The sequence below is a fragment of the Ixodes scapularis genome, unplaced genomic scaffold (assembly GCF_016920785.2).
Source record: "Ixodes scapularis isolate PalLabHiFi unplaced genomic scaffold, ASM1692078v2 PGA_scaffold1__304_contigs__length_218370807, whole genome shotgun sequence".
Classification (NCBI taxonomy): domain Eukaryota; kingdom Metazoa; phylum Arthropoda; class Arachnida; order Ixodida; family Ixodidae; genus Ixodes; species Ixodes scapularis.
The window spans coordinates 106,499,266-106,522,376 of record NW_024609846.1 but is presented as its reverse complement, the minus strand read 5'-3'; the positions used below and the strand labels follow the sequence as shown (position 1 = coordinate 106,522,376).

Here is a 23,111-nt window from a genome sequence, read left to right as displayed (position 1 = left end):
GTTAAAAGCTCTTTCTTCGTGTAATCTAAGAATGTTAACATATGTGTCCTATTCAGGCAGTTTTTTTTTTTTTTTTTTAATGTGGTAATTTAGTGTTTCTTTAGTAACTAGACAGAAATACTCACGAAAGATCGCACAGACGGGCGACAGAAATGCGCAGAAAATGGGACAGAAATAGTAAATTCTGACATCCTTATTTAGTTGACTAAAAATATTATATATATATATATATATATATATATATATATATATATATATATATATATATATATATATATATATATATAAACCGGTCACAGCAGGAAGTTGTCTCCCACATAATTAGATAGTGTATATCTTCGAAAGAGCGCCTGTTTGCTATTTTGTACGATAAATTCTCTCGGCGCCGTGTCTCGAAAATATAGTGCAACGATTTTTTTTTTTGTGTATATCTATTCACGTCGTATGATGTCAATTTTCTATCTTTCCGAACACGTGTTTTAGCATCACTGACAACTTAAAAAACTGGGGCACGGCCGAGTTCTGAGCAACTTATAATTAATCTACAGACAACGAGATTGTGCCCGATAAGTCATTGACGAGGCAAGTGGCCTGATCATAAACCATGCCCCGCGCTTTTTCTAAGCTGTCAGGTAGTACCATGAATGCAGAGCAACTCTTTTCTATATTAATTATAGCAAGGAGACAAAACTGATCCTCACGTTACGTTTGGGCATTTTTCTTTGGACGCAATAAGCCCACTTGAGAGTCTGAAAAGAAACAATACTATATAAGAAAAAAAAAAAAAGAAACTGAGAGTGTAAAGGGTCAATAAAAGCAGTTCCAACACACAAAAAGAATGACAGAAATTAGTGTTCATTGCGGTTTTGATTTTTATTTATCACACCAGTAGATGTTGGTCGGTGTTTTTTCTGCTTCTTTTTAACATATTTTGTATGTTTGTCGCCACTGATCTCTACTATAAGGGGTTGGATGGCGCTTAGTTGCTTTCCGAGCCTGGCGCAAGTGAAGCCACCGGAAGTTCGATGTCTGTCCCGGAAGTCGGGCGTGCGCTGGGCTTCCTAGTGCAATCAGTCGATATTTTGGTCCATGCTTTCTTGTGTCTTTGATTGGGTTTTAATACTACCGTTCTGGATTAAATCCCGAGAATAAGGCATTGGAACGAGGGACATAAGCACACTTGATTAACTAGGATCTCAAAATGTTAACATCGAATGGCTTCCCAGCATACTCCTCGGGCCCGCATGCACTGTTACTCCGCAACCAGCAGGCTCTCTTGAAATGACGAGGAAAAAAAAAAACAAAAAAAAACAGCGCCCTGAACGCTTTTCGAACCAGCACTCGAAGAGTTGAAGAGCCTGTCAAGCGCTCACTTCCGGGACAAGCCGCTTACTTCCGGTGGCTTCAAACCTGTTTGCTCAATGCGCCATCCAGCCCCCTATAGTAGAGATCAGCGTTTGTCACCGACAAATGCTTATCGCTGATTTTCTGATGACCTAATTATAACGGAAGATGTGTACGAAAGAAATGAAGAAAAAAAAAGTTGTCCCATCTTACGTTCTTTCCGTACTTGCAAAACGAAATGAAATCTCGCACAGTGAACGCGTCGAACAGACAGTCTCTGCTTGCGACCAGGAAATGTTTGTCCATCTGCAGTTGAAAGCACAAAGTTGTTACATAATCAGTAAAAGATTTAAGATTTAAGAAACGCTAGGAATGGCGTATCTTTGTTTCTCTTCAGCCAATATTAGATTGCGGCGTTCGTTGACAAGAACACAGAAGAACAAACAGCGATACGCGTGACCATAATAACCCCTGCGTTTCTGAAACTGTCTGCGACCACACGTGAACTTTCCGTATCATTAATGGGCCGAGTTAGCCTCGCAACACTTTATTCACAAAATCCGTGATGGTACATCGTTTTTTTATGTGGCGCGACATTTGTAATTTTTTGTTTAGTCGCTAGAGTTATTTATTTATTAATATATTTATTTGATACGGTGCACAGCTGTCCCGCTTTTAATACTAAAAAAAGTGGATAGAGACATTGATTGGCCACATTCACCAAAACAATTTTCGTACCCTTAAAGCCCGCTGACCCGAATTTATATTCTACTTCGCCTTTAGCTGTCGTTAATAGCATTAATTCGAGCAAATGCATTATCTTGCTATGTAATATTTAATTTACCCACATAATATTATTTCTAATTGGTCTATTCGCCTGTGTATCGGTTCAATATGTCTTGTTCGCAACAATGACAAAGTCACTCACTGCAAACTAAAAGAGAACAGACGCGCGCCGTTTTGTGCTTTAAAAATCGTCTACTTCCGGCGAGACAAATGTACATTAAAAGGTTACGAGGGGACTGCTGGCGCCATCTGTACGTTATTGCGCAGAACAGAATTGTGTCGTTTGCAGATGGTGCAGGTACTCTAACCAACTGTGTTTAAATAGCCCGACGACCTGCAGCCTCTTTTAATAGTCACCTAACCAAGCAGATTTATACCGAAATGTTTACTTGTCGTTTGCAGAGGGACGCCGTTGGTAGAGAAAAATAATTCCTACGCTATTTCGCTTTACTCGTGTAAAGTTATTCCTTCAAATTTCGATAGACAATATGTACCACCTAGGGGCACCACTGTAGTGAACCGCAGCACGATACGTTAAGACGAAGGTTTTTTCGGTGCGTTTAAAGCAGGTTACGTTCTTTGGGGCAACGCTGCTTATCACGCTAAAACAAAACATTATTTTCTTTTATTGTGTACGCTTTGTTTTTCACTTTACTCAGTTTTAAATTATTGTTATCGGTTTCACAAATTAGTATTATATGCGTCTGCTAAAACGTAAGAACTGAGCAGGGTTGCAAGATTGGGGCACACCACAAGCCTTCTTTCGCTCAATGCCCAACGTGCAGATGAATAGAAGGTTAGGGATGTCAAGACTGTTTGTTCAACTTGACGTTTTGATTAGTTATTCATTTATTATTATTTATTCGTACTCTGCAGCGCCAAGCATTACAGCGAAGAAGTGGGTTACAGATCACAATTATACATTGAAAATTCACACTTACTGCACAAGCCAGCAAAGAAACAAAGAAACCTGAATCGCCGCTGGGGATTTCAGCAGGGAGTTGACATAAAAAAAAAAAACAGTCAATTGACACTACTAGAATATAGAAAAAAATTACATTATTACAAATTACAAATTAAATTACAAAAATTAAAATTGGCGCATTACTGAACGGTCCTTCTCCGCCAAAATGTAGCGCTTGTGGTTGGAACCAGATGCCAAAGTTCCAGCGCTAACCGTTGTTATTTTATTCAAAAGTCATACGTAATTTTCTCAAACATTTAATCGGATAATACGCGACGCTGAATGGCGCCAGTTACGAAAAATAGGCCTCATTTTTCCATTGCGAATTTCAGCAAATATTTCGTACACCAGCTCAGGTTTACAAACAACCCGGAGCGCCCCTAGCGGCATGCCACCGGCGCCGCGCATGCGCGATAGACTGTGGTCAAGAATGGCGCCGCGTCCCGCGTCGACAAAGCCATTGGAATGTCACGTCGCCAGCTTCGGCGTGATGTCCCCGTGCTGTTTCTCGCGACGGAATTGATTGTACGTCTTCCTAGCAATGTCTTACCACTTTAGTGACCTGAGCGAAATTAACGAGGCTCCTTACACAGCAAAACTTTGCGTAAATTGTTACGTGCCGCTATTCATTCGAGTGAGCGCCGCGGAATGGATGCTAAAACCATGATGATATTCTGGTCGCTATATTTTCAGTCGCGACGTCGCTCGGGCTGCCAAAGCATGGACGGTAGCTGCGATGCAGGACGTTGATATTGAAAATCACAAGCAGAATCGGACCAACTGAATCGGGCATAAAAAGTCGGTGAAGGCAACAGGTTACAATGACCAACATATAATTGTATCTACTGTTTACACGTAGCCTATTTACCCCAAAACAACCTTCAACTTATAAGTCTTTTCGCACCTGCACTTACTTATAGCAATTACTGGGTCCACGTTTGGTCCACGAGCCGTTGCCGTTTGAACGACCAGACGGCAACAAGCAGACAAGTTTAAAAAAAAAACACGATAGTTCGAACGATCAGGCGGCCGTCTGATATTGAAAACGTACTGAACGTAGCTCTCGGGTGGTCCGGACAACTAGACAGTTTTTCCGCGTTCAAGTTGGAACAAAACAAATAAATTTGGTGACCGCAAAAATCCGTGAATTCAACCCAAAGTGCTTCCCACAAACAGTCGTTGTCCTACAGCGTCTGGTTTTCCCTTTTCACGGCACCTATCCACGTTCTTAGACGAACCGAGCAGGCAGAAACCACGTAAAAATTTATGTTTAAACCTTTCCCGACTCTTCAGGTACAGCCTGAGTCGCGGCGTTTTAACGAGAAGGCAGGTTTTTGTCTTCCAAAACAACACAGAAACGCACGTGCCGCATGGTGACTTCCGCCCAGAAGCCCCAGACCGGAAGTGCGCCTGACGCGCCCCCACCGCTACGTGACGTAACCGAGCTGAATTCGTTTATAACTTTCGAATCATATAACGGTTAGTTAAAAATCTTTTTCACATGGTTCGCACCTTTAGCGCTACGTTCGTGCGGAGAATGAACGTTTGGCGATGTATAGTTGTTTTTTTAAGCTAATTTTTGAGGGGGGGGGGGGGGGGGAGGAGTACGCTGTACATCAAAAGGATTGTCTATAAACAAAACTACCTTAAGACAAGCATTATCTCTAGGAAGAACCGAGATAGATACAAGAGATTTTCCATCCAACATGACTGGAAGACTAGAGGCACTATACCTCGAACACATGTCGAACAAATATATGAAGCATAATTTTGAGCCCTAACTGGTTCTCCGAACCATGGGACTTCTAGCGAAATGTGACGAAGATCGAGTTTTGAAGCAGTGATTGGCCGACTTCAACGCAACATTTTTTAATATTATCGGACAAAACAGGTCAGAATAGTTTGTTTTAAATTTCAGAGAATCATTTTCAGTGTTCGCAATTTGAGGATACGGATGACAGAGACAGGGTTCAATGTTACCTAAAGGGGCTTAGTAATGAAGGCGAACTCATACGGCGGTTACGGTGGCAACAAGGCCTGGCGGCAGCGTCGTCCAGTGTTCCCTTGTTGGGCCTGGCTTGGCTTTGTGAACAAACAGCAAGACGTTGGCAGGTGGCGCTAGTAATGTGCCTGCTCACACCCGACTCCCTCTTAATAGGACCAAGGCCCTTTGGTCACGAAGCCTTTATTCAGAAAGGTCGTAATATATCAAGTAGTTTGGCAGGCGTCGAGCTCGTTGGGGCCTCGAGCTTGGACCGGGGGTTGTAAGTTCTGTATTGACACTGCAGCTATTGGTCCGGTTGTTACAGGTTCTACTTCGGCAATGGCTGTCGGTCCAGTTGTTACAGGTTCTGCTTCAGCACTGGCTGTCGGTCCGGGTCGCAGGTAGGCAAGAAGGGTAGTGTCTACGCACGGAGGACGGAATACCTTGAGCTGGCGCTACTGCGCAACTCTCTCGTCTCTTGATGAATTATCGGCTGGATTAGTTATACGGCGGATCTCATAGGTGACTGGAGTAAGGCTCCTAGTAGGTTGGGGCAAGTTTTGTAGTGCCATCTGTGATTGGTTCTTGACGTCGAAGTTATATACGATGATGATGATGTGGGGTTTTATGGCGCAAGAGCAACTTAGGCTATATTGCGCCAAACAAAGGCTTTCCCAAAGGGCTTAGAGGTGTATTCTAAAAGAACTGCACGTTACAGCTGGCGTAAAAGGCCAGTGTTATGAAGGAAATTTAAAACTCAATCGAATGGTACCAATGGTTGATCGCCAAGCAGAAAATATGGATGAAAGGGGAGGTGATTTTGAAAAAGTTCTGGAAAACATTTTCGGCGCTCTTGGTTTAAAACTTTGCAATGCCACAGGATGTGCAAAACAGTCATATCTTTCCCACACTTGTTGCAAAGTTTAACATCATCACCACAGAGCAGGTTCAAATGAGTCAAACGGGTATGACCAATTCTTAAGTGGCAAAGGAGAACCTCAACCCGACGGACTTCATGGAAGGAACTCTCCCATACCTTCAGTTGGGGCTTGATATTGTGAAGCTTGTTCTCTTTTACCAAATCCCAATTCAACTTCCATGACTTCATAATCGATTTCTGTATGACCGGTTTCAGGTCTTGGTGTGGCAGGCAAAGAGGCAGTTTTGGGTATTCTTTTGCAGAGGCAGCAAGCAAGTCTGCTTTTTCATTGCCAGAAATACCCAGGTGGCTTGGGACCCAGCAGAATTTGATCTGGCGTCTTAGTTGAAGTGCTCGTTTTAGCCGTACCCGAAAACATTGCACGAGAAGGTTCTTGCTGTCTGCTAAAGACGAAACGGCCAGAAGAACGCTTTGGGAGTCGACAAACAGAATTGCTTTCATGACATTGTTCTCTAATAAGTACTCCACAGCCATTAAAACACCATACAATTCGGCAGTAAAAATATTTGCAAGAGTGTGGAGTTGTCGAACATTGCTAAAGGTAATGGAATAAACTGCACACCCCCCAAAAGTTAATGTTTTCAATCCATCAGTGTAAAAATGTGAGTAGTCCTCGTATTTATGTTTGAAATCGGCAAACGCCTGCTGAAGAACGAGTGGAGAAATAGCTCTCTTTGTGTACTTAGACAGTGACCAGTCACAAGAAATTGGCAGAAGGTCCCATGGCGCAACTCTCTCGTTGCCCCTCAGCAAACCAGCCTCACTAAAGGGGAGATGGAGCGATGTTGCCATGCTCTGCACTCCGAAACTCAGGGGCCGAACAATGCCCGGCTTGTCGCGAAGCCATACATACTGGCCCGCTTGAAAGGTGACATGGCGATGGCTCTTGTCATAGCGACGCTTCCGTTGTTGCTGAGCTTGCTCGGAATTCTGTTGCGCTTCGCTGCGGCGTTCTGAAAGGTCTAGAAGTCTTGCTTCAAGGGTGGTGGTTCCAAGGCGCCGGAACTTCTCCATGGGTAGTTTGGGCACATATCCGTGCATCAACCCAAAATAAGACAACTGTAAAGTTGCATTGACGGCTGAGCGAAGGCTGCGGCCTTAGTTTCTCTTCGCAACGTGACGGCTCTGCATTGCACATCTTTCTCAGCACCGAGACGAGCGTTGCGTTACTTCTCTCGACGAACCCATTGCTTGCTGCGCGGTAAGCTGAATACCGTCAAGAGCCAAAAATCGTGTGAATTCGCAGGAGTCAAAAAAACGTACGACCGGGGTCAGACAGGCAGTCATCGGGCACACCGTAGTGGTAGAAGACGGTGTAAAAGTGTTCTGTATTAAGGTAGCGATGCAAGCGAGTTGGTTCATGACTTCGGAAATTGGAAACAGCGCGCAAAAAGACGAAGACGACGAGAGAAGAGCACAGGACAAGCGCGGGTACAGCGCTTGTCCTGTGCTCTTCTCTCGTCGTCTTCGTCTTTTTGCGCGCTGTTTCCAATTTCCGAAGTAAAAGTGTTCAATCGTTTCTTTGGTGCAATTTGTTGAGACGGCACCTGGCACAATGAAACACGTGGCAAAGTATTTAACGAATGTTCTTGCCACCATCGCTTAGAGGCATTGTAACGTGGTCCAGTGCAATAGTGCTGAAGGGTACTTCGGTTTCTGGCATGAAGCCCATCCTTTCAACGTTGCGTGTGGTAGGGCGGTTGTTGTCCTGGCATGTTTGGCATCCGTCAACATACTGGGTCATCGTTGAGGCCATTAGTGGTCACCAACAGCGGTCCTGCAGTTTCTTCAGTGTGCGCTTTGCATTCATGTGGCCGCTGTTATCGTGAGTCAGCTCAAGCACAGACTGACGCAACTTGTGGGGCACAACAATTGTGTTCACGTTTGGATGTGTGCGAAGGTACAGGATGTCATCTATGACGAGAAAGTCTTGCTTTGCTTCATCATCGGCCAGTAGTCTCTGGTGTAGGGCAAGGCACTCGTCTTCTTGCTGAAGTTGGCGCAAGGTCACCACGGGCTCCACAGTGGCACAAGCAAGACGTGACAGCATGTCTGCGAAAATATCTTGTTTGCCTGGTTTGCGTTGCGCAGTGATATAAAACTCCACAAGGTCCATGAGCATTCCCGTAAAGCGACGCGACGGCTTGAAATTTGCCTTCAGACAGGCGACTGATGAATTATCGGTCAGTAAGCAAAACTTCCGGTTAAGGAGGTAGTGGCGGAACTTCTGGGAGATAGCCCAATGAACAGCCAAGCATTCCCTAATGTTGCTGTGTAAGTTCTTTTCGGTGGCTGACAAAGCTCTGCTAGCGTACTCAATGACTACCTCGTTGCCATCCTGGAGTCGTGAAAGGACAACACCAAGTGCCACAGCTGATGTATCCGTGGTCACCGTAGTCAGCGCTGAAGGATCCGAATGCCCAAGAACAGGAGCAGAGGTAAACGCTTGGCGGAGAGTTTTAAATGAAGATTAACAAGCACGGATATACTTAAGTGAAGATTAACAAGCAGGGAGTCCTGATGATGGTCTGGAGAGGAGCCGAAACCTTGGAGAACTCGGAGATAAAACGTCAGTAAAAGTTTGAAGTCTGCAACCAGGACAGGGAGGCTTAGCAGTTGTCGGTGAGGATATCTTCCCGATGGCTTCCACTTTTGCTGGGTTGGGTCGTTTCCCTTCCTTAGAGAGGACCTAGCCTAGGAACGTCAATGATGGTACAGCGAACCGGCACTTAGTTAGCGAAACTTTAAATCCCCTTGTGTGTAGCAGTGCAAGGACTTAAGTCGATGAACTCGTGAAAATTGGTGACAAAGAGCAGGACATCGTTTAGATACACTCGAACTCCACACTTGGGGTGTCGGGGTCGAAGCTGCTCGAAGACTGCTTGCATGGCTATTTTGAAATGTGGCAGGGGCATCGTTGCGTCCAAATGGCATTCTCGTCTGCTGGAACGTGCCACGATGCGTAATCAAAGACGTCTTGAGCTCGTCTTCCGGGCGCAGTTGTATTTGCTAGTAGGCAAGCGTCAGGTCGAGGCAGGCGAACAGCGAGCAACCTGCTATGTCGTCCATAATGTCGGAACGGGGAAGCGGCTGAGCGACACTGACTGTCTGCTTGTTAAGTGGAATGTAGTTCACACGCAGTCGTTTCTTGCTTCCACGAGAAACAAAGACCACGGGGGAAACCCCCAAGGGCCGGAAGAAGGCACAATGATGCCCTTTCTCGGGAGCTCTTCAGTGTGCTGCTCAATTAACTGTCGGTCATCAGCAGCATACCGATACGGTTGCCGACTGTAAGGTGCAGCGTCTGGAACGAGGTCAATGGCGTGCAGTGCCCCTTCATAGATTCCCAATTCGTTGTCATCTCTAGCGAAGAGAGCAATGTGCTGCTGCAGAACATTTTGAACCACAGTAGACTCTTCTGGCTGTAGCTGTGTGCCAATTTAAGCGTCGCTTAGAATGGAATTTGTCTTGTTGCTCTTGAAACAGTTTGCGCTAGATGTCTTGGGAGAATCACGCTCTGGCTGAGGCGATCCTTCATGGCATGCCAGAGCCAGCCAGAAGGGCTGGTTGTTATCTGAGAGAGGCTCAAGTTGGAGACCCCCTGTCGAAGGGATTGTCGGTGCAAACGGGGAACAAGTCAGGGTGTGGAGAAGGACAGCGTTTGTCATCTTTGGCAATACCTTCTCCTGGCACAACAAGACGACACCCGAGCTGGGGTGGCGAATCTCAGTTGGATTAGGCGGCCTCACAACAAGTTCTGCATGTGCTGCTTCAAACCAGTCCTTTCCGAGGATCAGAGGCAGGGGGTTGAGCGCAAGTACCATCACCTCAACCACGGCGGAGATGGGACCGACGGAGATGCGGGTGCACAGAGTACCAGCTGGTACAACTGTGCTGCCACCAACGACGGCAATGGGTGGCTTTGTCCATGGTAGCAAGCTCAAGGTTTTGATAAGTCCTTGCGACAGTATTGTCAACTTAGACCCACTGTCAGAAAAAGCGTCCACCTTGCCAATTGTTGGGACGTCGGCTTGGACTACCACACACTGGACCATTGAGCCATCAAGTGGCTCAGAGTTCTGGAGGCAGGACATGGCAGGGGCCTTGGTCTTGAAGCTGGCTGGCTGTTGATTGCCTGGGGTCCTTGCAGCGGTGCACTTGGCGGAGAGGTGACCCAGCTGCCGGAAATTATAGAACACAGCCTTGCTCAAGCCTTGACCGGTGCGATAGGCGGGAGCTCCATGTTTAATGTGATGGCAAGGTATCGTGCCTCTTGTTACCCTTCTGAAAGAGACAGTATGCGCTGTGGTACGGCAGACACACGGTCAGCTCTACTTGTAGGTTGAGTAGAGGAAGGCGTTGTATGTGATTTGGCAACTGGTGGCCTTGCACTTGCAGCCTCCGTGCGGTTTAATCTTAGAAGAGAATGGCTTAAGGTCTTGTTGAGTCGTGTTGCATTGTCCACGCATGCAGTGACCGTAGCAGGGCACTGCGGTGTGATGGATGGCGCTAGATGTTCGTCATTGATGCCTTGAACAGCATACTCTGCGTTGAGCATCAGTCAGTAAGACGGGGCATTTCGAGATGAGTTTCAGTTTTGCTAGGGAATAGTTGACGAGGCTCTCTCCAGGCGACTGCACCAGGGCGGTGACATTGTGCTTCCACTGCAGAGGCGTGAGGTGATCCCCGACCTGAGTCTGGAAGACGGATTTAAAGCTGTCTAAAGTTAGGCACTGGCGTCCAGAAACAGCTTTCCAGTTAGCGGCTGGGCCTTGAAGCTTCCAGACAGCGGCTACGAGGAGTGTCGAGGGCTCCCACGAAGCCAGTCCTTGAGTGCGCTCCAGCTCCTCGATCCAGTGGCGGGCCGAAATACCTCCATCGCCGCTAAAAGTTGGTAGCAACGCGGACGAGTCCGGCAGTGTAGTCACCTGCACAGGGGCTGGTGCACCTTGAGACACGGTCAGAAACTGCTCCAGCAAGCTTGTCAGTAGCTGCGCGGACTGCGCCGGGTCGAGAGTCGGGAGAGGCGACGACTCTCGCGTGCCTTGTGCGGAGGCCGCCGAGTCTGGAAGAGGCAGGGTCGATGGCGGTGGCGGGGGGTTTCGGGCGATGTCGTCCAGGAGGCGGTAAATGATCTCCTCCTTGGATCCGGCGACGTCAAGTTTGCGACGAGACAACTCGTCGCGGAGGTATTCTGCCGTAAAACCGGCGAGGTCGCTTGGTGTGGCTTCGGCCCAATTGACAAGAGGCATGGCGGGCGGGCGGGCAAGCGGGCGAAACAAACGATGGGACTCGCTCTTCAGGCAGGCGGTGCGGGCGGGAAAGTGGTATGCGGGCTCCTTGACATGTCGACTGCGCCAAATGTGAGGGTACGAATGAATGACAGGGTTAAACGTTAACTAAAGGGTTTAATCATGAAAGCTAACTCATACAGCGGTTATGGTGGCAACATGGCCTGGCGGGAGCGTGGTCCAGTGTCCCCTGGTTGGGTTAGGCTTGGCTTTGTGAACAAACAGCAAGACGTCGGCAGGTGGCGCTAGCAATGAGCCTGCTCACAGCACAATATAAAATCATATATATATATATATATATATAAGCGTGTCATTGATTGAGTAGGCTTTTATTGAAAACAATATACCCCACAAATATGGCACCCTTTCTTCGCCAGGCAGCGATAGCTCTTTATGAATTTCTACTCGTGCGCAGATAGCCCAACTTCAGTCAAACTCCTATCGAACTTGGTGTTAAAGGTTCGGCGAAATCCCAACCTGGTCGAACTTGAAGTGCGCTTCCCGTCATCCTTGCATTTGGATATTATGCGGAGCTTTGTTTTTGTGGACCCCAGTCATGAAAGACAAAGAGACGCTTTGCAGGTGCTCCTCCCTTTCTGTGACGTTAGCGAAAATAGTGTGCTTGTACTGGGTGATGTCCAGACGTCCTTCTCCTGAACGACGGATGGATAAATGGATGGACGAATGGATAAATGCGGCTGAACCGTGTGGAGTTCTGGCTACCCTCGCCCGCGCCGACTCTTCGGGCCTCAAATTCCGGCAGAAGCTTAACGCACCATGCCTCCGAGATACGTCATGTTTCGGGGGGAGCGGCCAAGGCCTCGCGTACCAAAACATACGGCTACACCGCTCCCCTAGCCAACTGACGTCACGCGACTGGCTTTCGGAACAAAGAACCCAATGCTTGATAAAAAGACGGAGGACAAAGAGGTCTCTCTCTCGGACGGCGGCTCTATTGGGTGGCGGACAGCGTGCAGCGGTGACAGGAGACGAGGACGCTGGCGCGGGTTTCGACGGGGAGACGGACGCTGGCGCGGGGCAGTGCGGGCGCTACGTCGAAAGGCTGACTCGACAAACGGACTGGACGGCGACCCTGGACGACAACGTCCCTATGACGCGGTGTGGACGACTACCGTATGGACTTGGAGAAGATGCATGGCAGCGGACTTTGCCCCGGCCTCGCTGACGACCGTTCCCCGATCCAGAAACCCAGTAGGCAATAAGTGAGTAAATAAACCCTTTTGCCGAGAGCGAATATTGCAGTGTCATGTTCATCCGGGAACAGGTTCTGTGGGAATCGGAGTCAGAAGCCCGCAACCCTTTGAGTCGGGCGGCGACTTGCGCCACCTAGTCAGTGTTTATTTTTCTTTCTTAACATTTATTTAACATTTATCAACCAATTTCTGGACGGACGCCCTGCTGCGGTTTATGTTGCATCAAACTATATACGCTTTTGTGTCATCCAGTGCAGCTGAGGCCGCGGCGGTAAGAAAGCATTTCACGCTTGTTTTACAACAAAGGCTATCGCAAACCAGAAGATTTATCTCCACTCGACTGTGCGAATATTTTCCCGTACCTGCCATCGGGCCGCGTCCCATAGTTTCTGCTGATTTCTTTACCCTACCCTGTTGGACAGAGGAAACATTATTTTTTACAGCTCGTGCTGATATGGCAGGTAAGCATGTCCGTCAGAACATGACCTCTCATTCGCTCCTTCGTCGCGACATGGCGCTCGTCTGTAGAAAATTAGATAGATACACTTAACTCCGCTGCGGTGGCGCTGCTTTTGGCACTGCGCATTCGTAGACAGCTGGCGCAGATCTGATTTTTGCGCACGCTCTCTACCATGTGTTTGAAAACCGAGTTATGGTGTACACGTGCAAAGGCACAAATCGATTAATAAATATAGTTCAGACCCGGGACACGTCATCCTGTTCATACATCATGCAAAACACCGTCTGCGGACATGTATGCATTTTTTTTTATTGAAATAGCCTCACAGCGCCCGTGAGGGCATTATAGTAGAAGAGGGGCAAATACAAAATGAACATGACGCCAAAGAACACTTAATTGCTTAAACAGTCAAAACTCAAACGGTGACTTACCCGGAGCAATTAACATGAACATAAAAACAGACGAAAACTCAAACCAGCGTAAAGCTATACTCTGTTTCACCTTGTGTTGTACCGCAGGAAAGGCTACAAGCGCGAGCTCCTTGTTCTATGGCACACCTCGGCGGCACAAGCTCTCGTGCACCAAGGGCAGCTGCCAACGCTATGAGCTCACGCTTCTAGCCTTCGCTGCGGTACAACATAAGGTAAAACGGAGTATAGAGACTGCACTCGCGAATATATACTAACAAAGCTGAAGTTTGTAGGAATAACAAGTTTTAAGATTCTGACATTGCGTGATAAAATTGAGAGCTTACGTTTCTTGGGACACTGTCTTCAGGTGACTGGTTCCGGTTGAGTATTGTGCAAGGAAAAAATGAGTATTTGTAAATGTCTGTTTTGCTGGTAAAAGGCCTAATTTTTCTGCTATGATCCAGGCGCCGAGAGATGAAGTGAGGTGGAAGTAAATATTGCGTTTTGTCGATTCCACACTGATCGTAATATGTGCTGTGAAGGAGTTTCAGGCGGAAGCATTTACGACGATTCAGTAGAGGCTGCCAGTCAAGTTCACGTTTCATGGCAGTTACACTTTGACCACGCGATTATGCATTAAGGACAAATCTGGCGGCCTGTTTTGTATCAGTTCTATATTATTTATAAGGTACTGCTGGTGGGGTTCGCAAACTTCTGAAGCGTACTCTAGAATGGGTCGGATATTTGTGAGATACAGAGTGTTTTTGACCTTTTGAGAAGCATTTTTGAAATTACGTATGATGAAGCCTAACATCCCATTAGCTTTGGCAGTCATATACTCAATGTGAAAGCGCCATGACAAATCATGGGAAAAGTAAACGCCTAAATATTTTACTTGTAGTGACATGTTGATGGGAATGTCGTTAATCTGGTACATGTTGGTGATAGGGTTACGCTTTTTAGTTACTCGGATAAAGTGACATTTGCTAACGTTCAAATTCATTCCCCAAGTGCTACACCAGTTTGCTATGCGGTCAAGGTCGGCCTGCAGAGTGATACAATCGTTAAAAAAACTTACTGCTCGATAAATTATACAATCGTCAGCGTACAGGCGTATACTAGAAAAAACGTCTCCAAAAATATTATTGATAAATATTAAAAATAAAAGCGGCCCCAACACCGAGCCCTGGGGTACACCAGAAGTGACGGAAATAAAATCAAATGACTTAGGTAATCTGCTAAACACGCTCTAGGCTTGTCCGCAGAGAATTCTGTCATCTGCAGCCAACATCGTGTCTTTTGTATCATGTATGGGGAGTGTGTCTGGGGCCGTTCAATACATTAGGGAGTTTTAGTAGACCTTGTTTCCCCCTCCGCTAGCCCTCCGCTACGAAGAAATCGCCACTGCGTCTGCGTGCCGATGGCCTTGGTTGTAGAGCTCCGGGTAGCGGAGCGGTGTAGCGGAGGGGGAAACACGGTCCACTAAAACTCCCTATTATCGCAATAATCGCCTTGACTGTACTCTGAATTCGCACGAGACTGCTAAATTTTTGTATGTGTGTGTGTACGTTTTAGAGATGCTTCCTGATTGATTTGGGGACGGATTGGACTGCTGTAGTTTTGTGTCTCCCAAAAAGGCGGATGCCTTCCTTATGTCAACACAGTACCAAACATGGCTCACCGGAAACGCACTCTCCTTTGGGAGCCGTGCCTTTCTCGCAACAGAAGAGCGGGATTCGATGTCCAGGTTCTTTTTGTTCAGGAATCGATTCAAACAGGTCTCGATTTTAAAAAACGCTGCGGAACGGAAGATAGAACATTCAACCCCGTATACGTTTAGAAGGGACGCTACGGTTGTCTCTTTGAGGAGAGAGAGAGAGAGGGGTGAAACACTAAAAATATTAGATGCTTTTTAACAGAACAGACAATGTAGCTGTGTCGTTGACATACCCTGCGGTCCCAGTGAGCTTCCGCTCCGTTTCAGTCTTATCGCGAAGCTTGCTCTCCTGCGCGAACTGACACTTTTCAAAACATCGAGAAGCAACATTGGCCGTCGCCATTTTCTGGACACGTAGTGTGTTATTTGATCCGAGTCGTCACCGAATGATGACGCAGCTCCCGGTCTTGATAGAAGCTGGGCCGAGCTCACGCCGAATCCTGACGCAACACTCGTGTTCAACATATGTTCAGAATGCGTGTCCAAAGAATGGCGGACTCGGATAAGTGGTGCGACAGCTATACTAGATGGTGCGCACAAGGCCTGCGCATGACGTCATCGCTAGTGGATCCCAAACCCGCCTCAAGCGGCAAACACGCTGCAACTCGATGAGAGTCGCTGCAAGAGGCAGACGCCAGCGTCGCGCTCTTTGCGAGACGCTGCGAGATGGGCTGGCGGCGATGTAGACACGAGCTAGGCGGTGCTGCGAGGATCCACGAGTGGTGACGTTTACGAGGGAAAGGTGCAGGCCTTTTCTTCGAAGCTGTACGGGCCTAAACACAGCTACCGCCGCTCAAGCTATCACGTGACCAACTGCTGCGCAGCATTCGCTTGACGAAAGCGAGGCTTTCCCTCCACTTCCGGTTCGCTCTGCGAAAGCGCTATAACCATGAAAAATATCCGAAGAAATAATTATAAATTAGGTAAGCCATTGCTGTAAATCACCAAGGCCGGTCTTCTCTAAGTAGGTGAGGACACTGCCCAGAATGATTTTTCTTCTCGCAGTCTCCCTGACATATAATTAGATTCTACCCCGATAGCCCAACATCCCTGCCCCCTCTGGCCCTACCTTAGAGTAACTGCCAGTTGTACGTTTGCCCAATAAACGTTTCTCATGCATACATACATACATAAATTACCAATATTAAATTCTGAAAGTTCCTAGAGGTGTGCGATAGGCAAAAAAAAAAAAAGAAAAAGAATACTTCCTAACAGACTTGTACGTAATCCGTTACAAGTAACGAAATTACTTGTAATCCCTTACATTTATTAGCAATTTTGAAACGGAATAATTACATATTTTCTAGAGTAATTTTAAAGTGATTCCCTTACATTTTTGGCGTAACGGGTTCCTTGTAATCCGTTACATTTTTTTTATCAGAACCAAACCCCCCCCCCCGCCCCCCCCCCCCCCCAATTCTAAATAAAGTTTTTTGTTTTTTTTTTTCATTTTTTGTAAAGTCAAGCGCAGTGACACAGTCACGCGAATCGACCAGCGCAAGAGGAGGCTTGGCACTCTTCAGTTCCGCAAAGCCTTTTTTTGCAACACCAAGCCCCTGAATCTATCGTTTTTTTAGACCCTGACATGTAAATGTTAGGGTCAATGCCAAAAAATACAAATGAACACAAAAAAAAAGGGGGGGGGGGCAAGTTATATTCGCTTTTTTTAGTCCCTTTGTTTTTTCTTTGCGTTCGAAGGCGGGGGAGGAGGACACCAAGTGATTGTGCGCCTCTTCGAGAAGCTCGAGGCGGTAAGTGCACTGAAAAGAATTAACAATGTCCTTCTCGAATATAGTGACTACGACCATTTTCATAATGTCACAACAGGAGACAACGCTCCGTCTACCCTAACTTTGCTGTGAGTCAGCTTTTTGCGAGCATTTAGAAAATGGTAATAGTCTTGCTTTCTTCTTCTTCCTGTTTTGCCCCAGCAGGACGCATCTTATCTCAAGCAGATGTTTTTACAAATAAAACATAATGGTGGCTGACGTAGACTTGATATTCTGGGCTTGGAGGAGAGAGTGAAATTCGTGAGTGGGGCCATAGCGCGGCTTACTTAGTATTCTACACTTTGCTGCCCGCGGCATCAGTGGACGTCTATCTGTAGAACACCGGAGTAAACTGCAGTCGGATCGTGCTCCGTGCGTTTTTGAACGGCACCAAGAAAAGTACACACGGCAAACGTGTGTTTACATTTCCTTGTTTTAAACGAAGTTCTAATTAATTGTTGTTATGAGTGTCCTTCTTTTTCTTTTATTACTTATATTTATATACTGGAAACCTTTTTTTATTCACCAACGTCTCAAGTGAGGCTCGAACTGCTCAGAACCAATGGAAGAAGAATATCGAGCAAAACCTTATTTATTATTTATCACCTTACTGTTACAACTATGTTTTGCTATTGATGACTTCTACAGCTTCGCGATTTAGATTATGGAGAATTTTAGTAGATCGGTCCGATGACTCCGATAACGATATCCGATACTTCGCCGCCGTCTTTGCGTATGCATTATCGTTATCGGGTACCGTTATAGCGGGTATCGGAGGTATCGGAAGGATCTACTAAATCTCTCGAATAGCAGGCAACGGCTGCAACGACGAAGCTTTGCTCTACACTCGAGGTAAATAGTACTTCCCTTGCTTCGCTGAAAAAGCTCAATGCAGAGCATGAAGCATTCGTGAGGAACAATAAGGCACTCCCATCCAGTGCCTCAGCTCAAATGGTGTTCAGCGTAGCAGTCGACATATTGAGTAAGAGATAATGCAAAATGACTGTCGAGAGATTCGAGAGTCAGCTGTTGTTCAAAATACTCAAGGTCATTAAATGTAACTGGTGGCAAGAATAAGAACTGGAATAACCCTCTTCCCTTTGTTTCTTACTCGAGGACAATAATGTTAAAAGTAACGCCACGAAAGTAACGGATTACTTTTTGGGGTAACGGTCAGTTACTTTCATGGGAGGGTAATTGTAATAGTAATAAATTACAATTTATCCTTGAGTAATTGTAAATGTAATTCCTTACTATATTTCAGTAACGTGTACAAGTCTGCTTCCTAATATTCCACTAAAATGTAACAAAACAAAGAAATAACGAGGCAGTTCGACGATTATACGTACTCTGGCTACATTCCCCCATGTTGATCAACATTGTGAAGACAGAAGGATTCAGATTCATCAATATTACAAGGAAGACGAGGGTTTCTGCTCCTAGAAGCTTCGCCATGGTCACTTTCTGACTGTCTTGTTGCCTGGCGACTCGACAACTCCCGTACCTTCGCGCTGAGTGAGTCTGAAGAATGTTAATTAAACGTAAACACATCTTGTGACACGCAAGGATATCAAAAATTATAGCTTCGAGCCCCAATTCTAGGAATACCAGCTGCTCGTTGAAATAACCTTCGCCTTTTTTGTGAACAAACTTCGTACGTGGATCCCAAAGAGCTCCTGATATTTTTTATAGCATCTTGTAGAGATTCAGCGCCAGCTTTACAAAACAATAAATGTACATGAACGATTAGTTCATCAAAAGCTTGACTTTGAAATCGGCGCAATTTTGCACTCCCCTGTTGGAACAACACGGCGGTCGTCGTGGAACTTTACCTTTAGCAAAAAGATACCGTACTTGAAACCAGACTGCCGAACCGAAATTTTTATCGGTTCGGTTTCGGCTCGGGTTCACGGCTTTCGGTTCAGTACCGGTTCAGTTCTGGGGAGCAAAAAATAACGGTTCGAACCGGTTCAAACAGGTTAGAACCGCTAAAAAGAATACAAAGTTTCCGCGTTCTTTTTTGGGCTATAGTCACTACTTCAATATTGAAGCGAGTAACTATATACCTTTTTATAATTATAATCCACTTTTATTTTCAAATACCAAAAATACATTTCGTTATTTAATTTCGATGAAACAGTTACATAAAAGCTATACTTCGTTTCGGCTTAGGTTCGAGCACGGCCGATGTTATGAGCCGAAGGGCCAATCAAACAGCGAAAAAGGCACAACGTCATGGCGTGCCCTCTGCAGTTAATAGGACCAACCTGTATTCGCCGTCTCTCTGTGCGTGCTCCTATGCCGGATAGTCCTATCAAGCGCAGAGAGCACGCCATGACGTTGCGCTTTTTGAGCTATTTGATTGGCCCTTCGGCTAATAACATCGGCCACGAACCGAAGTGTAGATTATTTTGCATGACTCAACCTGTTTTTTTCTTCCTTTTTTTATCTCGGTCGCATATATTGTACGTGAACCCAAAGGTGTTTAGTCTGTTAGGTCGCCTGAAATACCTGTAATTTGTACAACGTTGCGTCGTAGTATTAAAAATCTAAACCTCTCGAGCTCTTGAACTGAGTAATTAATTGCAGTACTTAAAATCATGAAATGGGCACGTCCTCGCCATATATTCGCGACTCCAGCGACCTATAGGGGGCGCCACCACCAAACAAACATGGCGGCTTAGTCCAGGGCGCGTCGGCTCGGCCGGGCTGATTTGAACTGAGACGGTTGTGTAGCCGGTGCACCTAAACTTGCAAAGCATAGTTTTGTTTTCCCTGTGTTTTTTGTTATTTTCATGTCAAACTTTCGTTTCGGAGATTTCGTTCAAAACCGAAACTTTGGGCTCCGGAGTAACGGTAATAGATTTTAATCAGTTTTGATCATCTAAGGAAAGCGGCGATGACTACAGAATTGTTCCACCGAGAGCAATTTTTAGCTAACTCGCATGCCTCGACCATGCGACTTTTCTGTCCACGAAATCGAGCTTTTGTGCGGTCAACAACACAGGCTGCAGGAAAAATACGAAAATTAAGCAAGCGCTTTTTGAGCCAAGGAGTATCTTAACCCGCTGGCGCCCCACTACGCAGCTGATACTCTTATTTCAATTCTGGTTTTAGTAGCAATCGAGAAGCCATTTTAATTAGCGGGTTATGTATTATATTACGTACTATGGGGGTCCCACTAAAGCGATACTAGAATATTCTTCGGGTTGAAATATGAGCTTAGTTGACTGGCTATTAGGTGAACTGCTGAAAAATATTTGACAGACAGAGAGATACTACTGGAACTTAGCTGGCCAAATGGTTCTAGCCAGTAGCACGGAGACGAATGCGGACAAACTGAAGAGAGTCTTCATCGGAGATTCACGCAGAACCTTTCTGCATTGCACTTGACTTCGAATCCTGAACGGAGAAAATTAGTTTTTTTTTTTGTGGCTGGTTAACCTGAGCAATGTAGACGTATATTGCTGATGGCTTCGACGGTGGTATAATATAAATATTGGAGGCGCGATAGATCATAATGCCGTGACAGCTAACTTTGCGAGAAGCGTCCCCCACCCCACGTGTCCGCGAAAGCCACCAGAGACGCGGAGGGGCGCGGAGCGTCCTTGTCCGGATGGTTCGTGGTTTTCCCGCTTGGTGGTGTCCGGTTTGCTGGAGTCGCGAATATCCTGAAACCTAGTTTACAAAATACGTTTCACAATATGTATGATGACGACGCTACTGAGCTAAAAGCAAAATTATTTTCAAAGTGTCAAGAAAACTGTAGGACAAGCCCCTTCGGTCTACCTTTTATCGAAACACTGAGCGGCAATCACAACGCTTGCTTTCCTGACCGATATTGTTTACACTCAGCAGCGTTATGTAGACGAATAATCATGCAGAAACGAGTGACGCTTGGGAGAAGAGCGTGTTAGTTTTGGTCATGGATGAAGAAAGAATAAAACAATTAAAACAGGAACAACACAACCACATCTTTCAACTAGCAACAGACGACTAAACTTTCAAACAGCGAGCAGCCGACTATACCCAGTAGGAGTAGGGAAAGAAGGGGGAGAGAAGGAAAGGAAAGAAAAGAAACACGAAGTGCAAGTCAGGGTGGTAGGGTTATCTCGGATTTTAAAAATTCAACCTCAGTTTTCGTCAACAGGAGGGAAGGGTTAGACACGTTGTTTTTTGCTAAAAAACAACGTGTCTAACCCTTCCCTCCTGTTGACGAAAACTGAGGTTGAATTTTTAAACTAAAAAACAACGTGTCTAACCCTTCCCTCCTGTTGACGAAAACTGAGGTTGAATTTTTAAAATCCGAGATAACCCTACCACCCTGACTTGCACTTCGTGTTTCTTTTCTTTCCTTTCCTTCTCTCCCCCTTCTTTCCCTACTCCTACTGGGTATAGTCGGCTGCTCGCTGTTTGAAAGTTTAGTCGTCTGTTGCTAGTTGAAAGATGTGGTTGTGTTGTCCCTGTTTTAATTGTTTTATTCTTTCTTCATCCAAAAGAGTGACGTTCGTACTCAAATTGGATTTGTCCTAAAATAGCGCGTACAGAAGTGAACTATTCGACATAGCTTGATGTTTAAGGTTTGTTCTTGACAGGATGTTAATTAGATAAAAAAAAAAAGCCTTGCTTTTTTTTTTTAATAGAACAAAGTAGTATTTTGTACTCTACTTGACATTGCAGCTACTTACTTTGTCACTTTCTGACGGTCTACGTGCGCAATCATCATAGTTCCGCCACGCGGCTCTGTGTACTTTGTTTTCGTACAGCAAACAGACACATAAAATTGTTGTTCATCACGTAATAAAGGCAACAGACTTCTATATGTTTGAGAAGTTGAATGTGCGTCAGGAGCAGATACGTTATTTAAAGCAGCTTAAAAAGAAATTGTTGAAGGTTCCCCCAAATCACTTACAGACGTGCCTATCGAGGATAAAAACGCCGGAAGAAATTTGCAGAGCGTATTTTGTATAATTCGGTGGTTCATTTACTTATGATGTATCTCTTAAGGGTGATCATCCCTCTATGTTGTCACATTTTCAGACAGTAATAAATTATTTTTAGAGCGCAGCTCTTAGGCGCCCGTTTCCGGCTTGAGCGCCGTCGGCGTCGGCGTGACTGCGCGGTGCATTATGAGAAATGTCCCATAATGCACCGCGCGGGCAGAAGGAGGAGGGAGGAGGAGAAAGAGGAGGAGCGAGACGGGGACAAGGAGAAGAGGGGAGGAGGAGGGAGAGGGGAGGGAGAAGGAGAAGAGGTGGGGAGGAGCTTGAAGGATGAGGGGAGGAGGGGGAAGAGGAGGAGCAACAGGGATGATGAGGTAAGGAGGTGAAGGAGGGGGTATAACCCCTTCAGTACCCTTCCCTCCTCCTCCTCAAGAGCTACGCTCTGATTCTGCGTTACGGAGTGTTGCAAACGTCTTCCATTTTTTATTGTCATTAATAAATTTGACTGTATGAAGCTCACATAACCGCTTGACACCGACACGGGAGGACGATACTCACAAAGTCGCCATCTGTTGAGTCTGCGGAAACGTGTTTTTATGTTCGCTGTTTGGCAGTGTGAAACACCCATTCGCGGCGTCTGCCACAAAGGAACGTATGATCACATTATAGATCTAAAGGGAAATACCCGAAGTGTGCAGAAATAAAGATAATAAATGGTATTCTTCTAAATAATCTTATACCGGACAACTTACTGCAAAAAGAAATATATAGAGACGCATGTTTTAAGCGTAAACACGTTTGACGCAACTCCGTCTGGTTGGGTCAAAATATTTAGAAGTACAGACCTTCATCAACCAAGTCCTAAACAGTTAGAAGCCCAACGTTTCAATAGGTCGACAGGCACTTAACCATCGGCGTATGTCAACGGACTAAGGCACTTGAAAAAGAAAACTTGAGTGAAGCAAACGACACACCGTAGATGGAAAAGAAGCTGTTGCTCTCCACGTCAAAATTGTCGCCCCTGATGGAAAAAAACGCATCGGTTTTGAAACGTCGGGTTTCTAACTGTATAGTACACGGTTGGTTGTGGTCCGTATTTCTCTAATAGAGATACGTGCAATGATGTTCTTAATTACACATATATAGCGCGAGGAACAGACAATGTATATTTCTAATTTAAATCACATTTGGACATCGGCTCGCAGGATCTCGAAACTTCGCAGAATACTGTCTCGGGAGGCTAAAGTTATATTCGGTTCTACGTGCACATGTTTTGTGGCCTCATTTGA

At 45.8% G+C, this 23,111-nt stretch overlaps 1 protein-coding gene across 2 annotated transcripts in view; it reads right to left on the bottom strand.

Moving 5' to 3' along the window:
• LOC121836126 overlaps positions 1-23,111 on the bottom strand; it is a 151,738-nt gene that overhangs the window by 5,308 nt on the left and 123,319 nt on the right. The window contains exons 1-2 of one of the 2 annotated variants that reach the window (XR_006077789.1): positions 1,558-1,651; positions 702-749 (exon numbers count right to left, since the gene is read on the bottom strand). Coding sequence is in view for 1 of the 2 variants with exons in the window: in XM_042290884.1 (XP_042146818.1) it covers positions 702-749; positions 1,558-1,650 (141 nt within the window). In the remaining variant the exon portion in view is untranslated. Of the gene's footprint in view, positions 1-701; positions 750-1,557; positions 1,652-23,111 lie in introns of those variants that run through there. The other variant, XM_042290884.1, reaches the window with a different exon arrangement.